This window comes from Gekko japonicus, unplaced genomic scaffold, assembly GCF_001447785.1.
Source record: "Gekko japonicus isolate JY-2015 unplaced genomic scaffold, Gekko_japonicus_V1.1 scaffold4329, whole genome shotgun sequence".
In the NCBI taxonomy this organism is placed as follows: Eukaryota; Metazoa; Chordata; class Lepidosauria; order Squamata; family Gekkonidae; genus Gekko; species Gekko japonicus.
Genome location: NW_015167179.1, coordinates 4,281 through 15,322, shown reverse-complemented (window position 1 = coordinate 15,322; position 11,042 = coordinate 4,281). Strand labels below are relative to the sequence as shown.

Sequence of the window (11,042 nt, the reverse complement as noted above, 5' to 3'; positions counted from 1 at the left end):
GGGGGGCCGGGGGGAGCTCTGCAACTTACCTGGCTGCTTCTTGCTCTGACTGAGGGCTGCTGGGAGCAGGGGGCGGGGCTTGTTGCATGTGCCCGCCCCCTGGGCTCTTTGCTGCCGGAGCTCCGCTCCTGTGCCCTCCTGCAGGAAATGACCCCTGGGATTCTTTGGAAGTATTTCTATTTCCATTAGGTAACTTACAATAGGATACCAAATAGGTACAAATTTCTTCTGGTATTGCATAGGCGAATCGTTACCAGTCTTAAATGACAATTTGCTTAAAATAAAATAATCCCAGATTTTTATTAGCCACTGTTGAACGGAGGGGACTTCTTTTTCTATCCATTTGGTTGCTATCAGATTTTTTGCTATCGTCAAAAGTATGGAAACTGATTCTTGTTGTCTTGATGTCACTTGAATGTCATTCCAGTATTCCAGTAATACTACAGCTGGGTTTAAAGGAATTTTGATTGAAACCATTTCTTCTATTTTGTTAAGTATACAGATCCAAATTTTTCGAATTCAAACGCAAGACCACCAGCAGTGTATCAGATCTGCTGTTTGTCCACATTCGTTTTGTACAGTTAGATGTAAATGTCTTATTTATACTATGTCTTTATTTTTGGTGAAATATTCCCTCTGGTAAGTATTTTAAATGCCTGCATTTTGACAGTGAAGATTTTAGATGTTTGACTGGGGGAGCTCCAAATTTGTTCCTAGTCTTCTTATTTACTTCCTATTCTAATTGTCTTTGCTATTTGTTATGTTATGCTCGCGTATTTGTCAGTTGCGTTACATACAGATTGTCAAATAAATTTTAAAAACTGGGGGGGGGGGAATAGAATTTAATAAATAAATAAATCACTCACACACACACACACACACACACGCTTACTTGTTACCTCCACGCTGGATAGAATTTAATAAATAAATAAATAACACACACAAACACACACACCCCGCTTACCTGTTACCTCCACGCTGGCTCCGGTGATGTATCGGCTGTCGTCGGAGGCCAGGAAAGCGCACACATCGGCAACTTCTGGGAGGAGACAGAAGAGAGAAGAGATTGGATTTAAACCCCGGCCTTCACTACCCAAGGGAGTCTCAGAGCGGTTTACAAACTCCTTTCCCTTCCCCTCCCCACAACAGACACCCGGTGAGGTAGGTGGGGCTGAGAGAGCTCTTTTGAGGACTGCTCTTGAGAGAACAGCTCTGAGAGAACTTGTGACTGACCCAAGGTCATACCAGCAGCTGCATGTGGAGGAGTGGGGAATCAAACCTGGTTCTCCCAGATTAGAGTCCGCGCTCTTAACCACTACGCCAAACTGGCTCTCCCTTCTCCCAAAACCCACCCTGACCCCCCCACACACAAAGACAGCCCTGTCACCGCTGTCCTAACCCAAACTGACCACCAGCCTCCTTTCTCCCCGCTCCCCGATTTGGCTCGGTCAGCCCACCCCCAGGCCCCTCCCGCACGGTTCGTGTTGGGCGAACGTCTGACCTTCCGGCTCCCCGAGGCGTCCCAGGGGCACCATCGCCGCAAACTGCAAAGAGAGGCAGGGAGATTGGTGGGGGAGCCGCAGGGAAACCGCTCTCTACCTGTTCCGTTTTCGCCTGCTCTTCCTCCCGGGGGTGCAGGGCGAAACACAGGGCTCCTCCGCTTGCACCTCACAACAACCCAGTGAAGTAGGGTATGCCGAAAGGGAGCGGGTGTCCCAGGGTCAACCCGGGAGCTTCCTGGGGTTTCGATCCTGTGCCTCCCCGGGCGTAGTCAGATCTGGGAACTGCTACACCACACTGGCTCCATCCTGACCCCCTCCCCCCATAATTTAAGTAGCTTGTGACCAATGCTCCCTCTAAGCTGCGGAGTCTTGTGAGCAAGAATTCTACTTTCTGAACGACTGGCATTAAAGCTGTGAGTGGGTGATTTGGCTCTTGCATAAATTAGTTTGCTCTGGTTGTGACCAATGGTCCCTCCAAGCTGCGGAGTCTTGTGAGCAAAAATTCTACTTTCTGAGCGACTGGCATTAAAGTTGTGAGCAAGCGATTTGGCTGCTGCATAAATTAGTTTGCTCTGGAGTAGAGATGTAAAATTTCCGGAAATTTTGAACCTCGGGAAAAACCCGTTTTTTTCGGGGGGGAACGGAAATTTTTGGAAAAAATGAAAAAAAATGCTACATTAGCATTTCTTTTGTCTTTTCTAGATTGAAAGTCATTCTGTTACTTTAGGAACATAAAATATGACTATGGACATTTTTACTTGGCATGAAATTATCACAACTAGCATATTAAAAATATAGTGTATCCAAACAATTATTACAAACAGAATACCCACCCACATGCAAAAACAAAACTGAAACCTTTTTATTTTCTTCTGACAACCGCACCTCCTAAAGGAAGAAATGCATCTTGTTCTTGCATGGGAGAGTTCAGTTTGTAACCTAGGACTTGCTTGTCCTCAGTGCGCAGAAATAAGATCAATCTGATACCATATATATATATATTTTAGAAATGATTTGGAAAATATTTGAACACCTTGCCTTAAAATATTTTATTCATCATGTTAAAATAAAACATTCCATAATCAATTTTTTTTCTTTTCTTTTTTCAATTTTTCCAATTTTTCAGAAAAAAACAAAAAGGCTTCAGGAAAAAAAATGGGAAAAACCCGTTTTTTTTCTGAATTTTTCCGTTTTTTTTCTGGATCTTCACATCTCTACTCTGGAGCCCCATCCTTCCTGAGAGCTATGACAGAAATCTGTGAGCTGGAGGTTAAAAAACTGTGAGCTAGCTCACACTCACTCAGCTTAGAGGGAACACTGGTGGTGACCCCTCCCCCAAGCATGAGAGGCAGGATGTTGCCTAGGCAGGGCCCCCCCCCACGCACTAACCTTGTCCAGCACTTTTTGGGGCACTTTGTCTGTCATGGGGGAGCGGACGAATCCCGGTAGGACCGTGTTGCAGCGAATCCCGTACCTGCAGGGCGGCCGGCGAGAAGAAAAAGTCAAGAGGAGGGCGACCCAGAGGGCGAGGGGGTTGGAGCCCCTTCCCTCGGAGGAGAGGCTGACGAGCCGGGGACCTTCCAGTTTAGAAAAGAGACGACTAGGCGGGGAAATGAGAGAGGTGTATAAGAGTTATGCCTGGGGTGGGAGAGAGTGGATGAAGAGAGCTTTTTTCTCCTTTTGTGACAAAACCAGAACTCGAAAGCATGTGGAGCTGATGGGCAGTAGGTTCGGGACAGACGAAAGGAAATACTACTTTACACAGAGAGTGATTAGAATGTGGAATTCGCTGCCAGAGGATGTATTGGTGGCCAGAGGAATAAACAGCTTTCAAAGGGGATTAGAGAGATTTGTGGAGGATGGCTACTAGCCACGGTGACTGAGGGGGACCTCTACATTCAGAGGCACAAAGCCTCTGTGCCCTGTTCTTGGCCCTCCAGAGGAACTGGCTGGCCGCTGTGTGAGACCTGATGCTGGACTAGAGGGACCCTCACTGGTCTGACCCAGCAGGGCTCTTCTGGTGTCCTTCTCAGGGGAAGGCCTTGGCCTCTCTGCCCTTTTGTTGGCCCTCCAGAGGGACTGGCTGGCCCCTGTGTGAGGCAGGATGCTGGACTGGATGGACCCTCCCTGGTCTGACCTAGCAGGGCTCTTCTGAGGTTCTTCTCAGGGGAAGGCCTCGGCCTCTATGCCCTGTTGTTGGCCCTCCAGAGGAACTGGCTGGCCCCTGTGTGAGACAGGAGGCTGGACTAGATGGACCCTCAATGGTCTGACCCAGCAGGGCACTTCTGATGCTCTTATAGGGAACCTCCACATACAGAGGCAGTCAACCTCTGAATCCCAGAGCCAGGAGGCAACGTCAAGGGAAGGCCTCGGCCTCTCTGCCCCGTTGTTGGCCCTCCAGAGGAGCTGTCTGGCCACTGTGTGAGACGGGATGCTGGACTAGAGGGACCCTCACTGGTCTGACCCAGCAGGGCTCTTCTGGTGTCCTTCTCAGGGGAAGGCCTTGGCCTCTCTGCCCTTTTGTTGGCCCTCCAGAGGGACTGGCTGGCCCCTGTGTGAGGCAGGATGCTGGACTGGATGGACCCTCCCTGGTCTGACCTAGCAGGGCTCTTCTGAGGTTCTTCTCAGGGGAAGGCCTCGGCCTCTATGCCCTGTTGTTGGCCCTCCAGAGGAACTGGCTGGCCCCTGTGTGAGACGGGAGGCTGGACCAGACAGACTGTTGGTCTGATCCAGCAGGGCTCTTCTTACGTTCTTAAGACGGTCAGAGAGCCCACGGAGGCTTTGACTGGCTAGGAGCCCTCCTGCAAGAGCAACCGAGGAATATGGCCGGGGGCCACGGAGGCAACTCCCCCCTCCCCGTCAGCACCTCTGGAGGGCCAGGAAAAGTCTGCGTGGCCAAACACTGAAGACACATCTCAGGTATTTGCTGAACATTTTGGAAATAAAGTCCCAATACGGAGGGCAACGCAGTAACACGTCACCGACTGCTCCAACCCTGTCCGATCGCCAGGGGCGAGCCTGTGGAGGGGAAGGGGCCTGTGAGCCCCTCCCTCCCAAAACGGCTGACGGAAAAGCATTCCAGTGGGCCGAGGTTAGGGCTCTTTGGCACTTAGTGAATTCTGAAACAGGGAGTACGGTTCCAGCCCTCCCCGGCTTTCTCCACGGAGCTAAGGCACCGGGGGCCATTCTTCCAGTTTGGTGTATTGCTTAAGTGCGCAGACTCTAGTCTGGGAGAAGGAGGCTTGATTCCCCACTCCTCCGCTTGCAGCTGCTGGATGACCTCGGGCAAGCCACCGTTCTGGCAGAGCTGTTCTCTCAAGGGCAGTCCTCGAGAGAGCTCTCTCAGCCCCACCTACCACACAGGGTGTCTGTCGTGGGGAAGGGGAAGGAGTCTGTCAGCCGCTCTGAGACTCCTTCAGGTAGCGAAGGGCCGAGTAAATTCCCAATCTCTTCTTCTTCTTCCTTCCCCCATTTTACGTTCACAACAGCCCTGCAAGGTGGGCCAGCCCAAGAGAGATGGCCAGGCGCCAGATCACCCCCGCGAGCTTCGCAGCCCCCTGGCCCCCCACCCCACCCCCCGTGGCTCACCTGGCCAGCTCCTTGGCCGCCGTCTTTGTCAGCGCCTCCACCCCGGCCTTGGAGGCAGCGTAGTTCACTTGCCCCAGGTTCCCCACCTGTCCAGGAGAAAAGAGAAGACTGTGGGGAGGGGGAGACACACAGTGGGTCCCACGCCTGGCTAAGGGGCTGGGGCAAAGATGGAGGGGAGGAGACTGAAGGAAGCTCTTGGCAGAGCTCAAGGGGGTGGGGTGGGGTGGGGCACAGCACCTTCCCGACAATGCTGCCCACGTTGATGATGGAGCCGCTGGACGCGCCGCTCGCCACCAGGGCCCGGGCCGCAGCCTGCGTCACCAGAAAGGTTCCCTGCAGGGAGACACGAGAAAAGAGGGGCAAGCCCTCAAGCAGCCCCCCTTCCGGCCCCACACAGGGGGGCTGCGTCCAGACATGCCCCCCTTCCCCTCCCTCCCCCCACGCCGGCTACCTTGAGATTCACCCTGAGAACGGCATCGAAGGCCTCTTCGGTCTGCTTGAGCAGGAACTCGTCCATAGTGATGCCGGCGCAGTTGACGCAGACGCTGGCAGGCCGGGAGTAATGGGCCTGGAGGAAGGAGGGCGGGAGGGGGAGTCGGGGGGGTTTCGGGACAGCCGAGCCAAGGGCCCAGAGACCCCAAAAGACGCCCACTCTGGGCTTAAGGACATCAGAGAAGCCAATGCTGGGTCAGGCCAAGGGCACATCCAGTCCACCACTCTGTGTCACAAACAGTGGCCAAAAATACCAGGTGCCACCAGGAGGTCCACCAGCGGGGCCAGGACTCCAGAAGCCCTCCCACTGTTGCTCCCCCCACCCCAGTACCAAGAATACGTTTCATAAGAACAGAAGAGGATCCATGTTGGATCAGGCCAATTACCAGCGGGGCCAGAACTAGAGATGTAAAATTTCCGGAATTTTTTTTTTTAATATACAGTTTTTTATTTGTATTTATACGCACAAACATTTCATCTATTCAGATTACATATAATTCAGAGTCTTCCATCTCTTACTTTTTATACAAGTTGGGGATATTAATTTTCTAACAGTTTTTCTATCCACTTATACACTTTTTCCCACCTCCTTTCATGCACCTTTTCATTTTTATTCTGTAACATTAAACTTAAGTTATCCATTCTAGCGAGTTCCAGTATCATCAATTAATTGTTCCCTTGTAGGAATAGCTTCAACTTTCCATTTTCGAGCTATTAACAGTCTAGCTGATGTTATGATGTAGCTTAATACATATGCATCTTGTTTATTGTATCCTTTCGGGATCATATTTAGCAAATATATTTCAGGTTTTAACTCTAGATTTCCCCCCAGACTTTCTTGAATTTCCGGAAATTTTGAAGCTCGGAAAAAACCAGAAATTTTCGGAAAAATTGAAAAAAATGCTACATTGGCACTTCTTTTTTCTTTTCCAGATTGAAAGTCACTCTGTTACTTTAGGAACCTAAAATGTGACTATGGACATTTTTACTTGGCATGAAGTTATCACAAGTAGCATATTAAAAAAACAGTATATCCAAACAATTATTACAAACAGAATACCCACCCTACATGCAAAAACAAAACTGAAACCTTTTTCTTTTCTTGTGACAACAGCACCTCCTAAAGGAAGAAATGCATCTTGTTCTTGCACGGGAGAGTTCAGTTTGTAACCTAGGACTTGCTCGTCCTCAGTGCGCAGAAATTAGATCAATCTGATACCATACGTATTTTTTAGAAATGATTTGGAAAATATCTGAACATCTTGTCTTAAAATATTTTAGTCATCATGTTAAAATAAAATGGTCTATAATCAATTTTTTTATTTTCTTCTTTCAATTTTTCGGAAAAAAACCAAAAAAAGACTTCAGGGAAAAATACGTTTCCCCCCCGAATTTTTCCGGTTTTTTCCCGGGCCTTCACATCTCTAGCCAGATCTCCAGAAGCCCTCCCACTGTGCCCCCCCCCAAGCACCATACGGCGCATCACTTGTCCCAGACAGAGTGTTCTCCTCTATACCTTGTGGCCAGAAGCCACTGATGAGCCTCTGCTCCAGATATTTCTACAACCCCTCCCCTCTTGAAGCAGCAGTGAGTTCCACAGGTTAAGTACTCAGAGCAGTGAGATTTTGGAACGAGATTGAAATAGATTTCCAAGGAGTCAGCGTGGTTCTGGTAGCAAGCAACCTATCCCAGCAAACCCCCTTGGGGTTTTAGCCACAGTGGTCCAAGACAGTGTTCCCTCTAAGCTGAGTTCGTGTGAGCTAGCTCACAGTTTTTTAGCCTCTGGCTCACAGATTTTTGTCTCAGCTTGGGAAGGAGGGCCCCAGAGCAAACTAATTGTATGCAGGAGCCAAGTCGCTCGCTCACAACTTTAATGCCAGTAGCTCACCAAGCAGAATTTCTGCTCACAGGACTCCACAGCTTAGAGGGAGCATTGGCTTCAAGACTATATTTGGGGAGTGGTGTGTGGCATCATGCATGCAGAAGTTCCCCCAGGTCCAGTCCCTGGCCGCAGACCCTCAGCAACTGGGATTCGGAGATACACTGCTTTTGAACGTGGAGGTTTTTGTTCAGGACTTGTAACTCTTAGCTATGGGAATTGTTGCAAACAGAATAATGCAAATGGGATGCCAGGGAATTCGGGGAGGGGGGGGGAACCCCTGGCATTTCTGGAAGGGGGGAGGAGTCTAAAAGGTTAAAATGGGCAAACCCAGAACCGTCAAGGGAGGAGGGCATGGGCTGTAACTCCTTGCCAGGGAACGCCAAGTGCACTCGCCAGCAACACCCCTCCTTTAGGAAGGAGGAAGTCCTATTTGGACTTTTGAAAAATGTGACTTTTAGAGGTTTCATCATGGTTGTTTTTACTGTGCTTTTTTATACTGTTTTATTTATATCTGCGGTGGCTCAGTGGTGAAGATGCTGAACTGCAGACTGGAAGGTCGGTCGGCTGGTCGTTCGAGACCCGAGTGTGCCGCATGACGGAGTGAGCTCCCGTCTCTGGCCCCAGCTTCCTGCCAACCTAGCAGTTCGAAAGCAAGAAACTGCAAGTAGATAAATCGGTACCGCTTCGGTGGGAAGGTAACAGCGTTCCGTGCGCCTTGGCGTCTAGTCACGCCAGCCACATGACCACGGAAAAAGTCTTCGGACAGCGCTGGCTCTTCGGCTTGGAAACGGAGACGAGCACCGCATCCCTAGAGTCGGACCCTAACCTTTACCTAAGAAATGTTTTAAATCTGAGCCCCTTTCGGGCGTCCCACTCCAGGCCCAGCCCCGCAAGGGAGGCCCAGCGCCTGCCGCCAACTCCCACCTGGATCTGGCCCATGAGCTCCGCCACGTCCTCGGAGCGTCCCACGTCGGCCACCCAGGCCCGATGGTCCCCCGCCTGGAGCCCCCGCAGCGTCTCAGCCGCCCCGGCTTCATTGCGGTCGGCCACGGCCACCAGGGCGCCTTCCCGGGCCAGGCGGGCGCAGACGGCGCGGCCAATGCCACTCGCGCCCCCTAGGGAGAGACCTCCGTGTCAGGAAAAGGGGAGAGGGGGGAAGCCCACCCTGTCCGGCATGTTCACGCGCCGGCTCAGCGCTCCGCTGCGCACGCCGGGCAGAGATCCGACAGGTGCGGTCTCGCCCCCTCCCCGTCGCCAAAGCTCCACACGCCTCCGTTCCGACATGCAAATCGCCCAGGGTCAGGAGCAGTGTTCCCTCTAAGCCGAGTGAGTGTGAGCTAGCTCACAGTTTTTTAGCCTCTGGCTCACAGATTTCTGTTTTAGCCAGGAGCGGATGAACCAGGGCTATTTTGGGGCAGGAACACACAGGAACGGAGTTCCGACTGGCTCCCGAGTTGGCCACACCCAGCAGGAACTCATTAGCAGAATAGGCCACACCCAGCAGCAGAAACTCATTCGGATTGGCTACATTAGGGGTGTGTGGCCTAACATGCAAAGGAGTTCCTGCTACAAAAAAGCCCCTGGGTTTTGACCACAAACAAGGCAAACAGAATAAGAAGCAAAAGGTGGGCGTGGCTAGATGACCACACTTCTGGCAACACGGGGCTGCGGCCTAATATGCTAATGAGCTGTGGTGTCGGGGTGTGGCCTGATATTCTAAGGAGTTTCAGCTGTTGGGCGTGGACTATTATGCTAATGAGTTCCTGCTGGGCTTTTTCTACAAAAAGAGCCCTGGCGATTAACCATGAAGCAGACTCAGCCCGTGCTTAGGGCACCAGGGCCAATGAGGGCACCACAAAGTTGGGAAAAGGGTGAAAAGAAAAAATATATATGAAGATTTGTAATTTAATGGTCACCAACTGCACAACAGAGAGGTCTGTCTCAGAACTGAAACGTGTAAAAAACCCAAATAGATCAGTTATGCTTCAAGAAAGACTCCACTCACTGTGTATATTAACAATTGAAGCAGACATTCTGAGAGGCATTAATTAATTTCGAGGATGTTCTCAGTGATTCTGCGAAAATGAAATGTAGAAAAATGCCTTTCGGGTCATGAATATTAGAACTTTGATACATTTAACTTGTGAAATATTACAAGCTGAGTTATGAGCTAGCTCACAGTTTTTTAGCCTCCGGCTCACACATTTTTGCCTTAGCTCAGGAAGGGATGGCTCCAGAGCAAACGAATTTATGCAGTAGCCAAATAGCTCGCTCACAACTTTAATGCCAGTAGCTCACAAAGTAGAATTTTTGCTCATGGGACTCCACAGCTTAGACTTAGAGGGAACATTGGATGTTGTATTGCATTTCTGTAGAACTTTATGTAGCCCAAGCTTGGCTTCGTTTGTGCAGTCTATTGTGTTATCCTATGGATAAATTGTTGTATTGCTGCAATCTGCATTGTCTATCTGGCCAGACAGGTCAGCAACTAAAACGGACTGGGGGTCAGTGTGGAAAGGAGGGGGGCACCAAGACTGGTCAGTGCTGAGGGCACTGGTTAGCCTTCATCCGCCCGATCTTAGCTCAGGAAGGGACGGCTCCAGGGGAAACTGATGGACGCAGTGGCCAAATCGCTGGCACACTCCTTTAATGCTGGTAGCTCACAAAGTAGAAGTTTTGCTCACAAGACTTAGAGGGAGCATCGGTCAGGAACTACGCTCCACCCCAAGGGGACTCTCACAGCAACCCGAGACTTGGGACATGGTTCGACAGGTGCATCCGTCCGCCCCCCCAAAATCATTCCAACTCTGTGCTTAGCAGAAGTTCCTCCCGCCCGGCTCTCAGCAACCCCTAGAAGTGCACAAGAGCCCTGCTTTTGGAGGGGAGGGGGCAGCCTTTGGCCTAATCCAACATTGGCTTCTCTTATGTTCTTATATGAACTCTTGGTCTGGGGCAAGGGATGCTCTGTCTTCTTGGTGCTTGGGGGGGGTCAGATGTGTCCCAACACATAAGCAAAATTGAAAAATTTGCCAAGGGATGCGCAGAGCGTCTGAATAATAATGAATTCAGGATGCTGTATTTGAGCTATATACAGTGGCTTTTATTTACAGTTATATACACAGTCCATGCCACCATGCGGTATCCCAGATTCACAGAACTGACCGACAAGGTGCTTCGCAGTACACTCTCCACAGGTGTGGAACACTTGCTTCAGGACTACATTCCATATATACAGTACTTGCACCAATCAGAGTCATTTTGCCAACTCATGGTGACATAGTTAATTGAGCTGATGCAACCTAGTGCAACTTGCATCTGGTGACCCTGTCACATGACAGTCTTGCCTGTCACCCAGATCAGTTTAATCTGACATGTGTGCATCATTGGCTGTCATCTTGCATACATATAATACAATATGCCAACACGCCTCCCAAGATACAGCCTATTCAAATGACAGTTTACTTTTCAACACTTTGAATCTATTTACAGGTACACACTTTGTAAATAAATCAGCCAGGTTATCCTCAGAATTACAGTACTGAATGTCAATGAAATTTGTACATACAGCAACCCTTACA

The 11,042-nt window shown here is 50.1% G+C and overlaps 1 protein-coding gene across 2 annotated transcripts in view; it reads right to left on the bottom strand.

Annotated features, from left to right (window-relative positions):
- HSD17B8 (hydroxysteroid (17-beta) dehydrogenase 8) overlaps positions 1–11,042 on the bottom strand; it is a 12,709-nt gene that overhangs the window by 1,083 nt on the left and 584 nt on the right. Inside the window, exons 2-8 of one of the 2 annotated variants that reach the window (XM_015413137.1) lie at positions 8,389–8,579; positions 5,542–5,658; positions 5,328–5,423; positions 5,091–5,176; positions 2,892–2,976; positions 1,502–1,544; positions 965–1,039 (exon numbers count right to left, since the gene is read on the bottom strand). In XM_015413137.1, coding sequence (XP_015268623.1) covers positions 965–1,039; positions 1,502–1,544; positions 2,892–2,976; positions 5,091–5,176; positions 5,328–5,423; positions 5,542–5,658; positions 8,389–8,579 — 693 coding nt within the window. The remainder of the gene's footprint in view (positions 1–964; positions 1,040–1,501; positions 1,545–2,891; positions 2,977–5,090; positions 5,177–5,327; positions 5,424–5,541; positions 5,659–8,388; positions 8,580–11,042) is intronic. The other variant, XM_015413138.1, reaches the window with a different exon arrangement.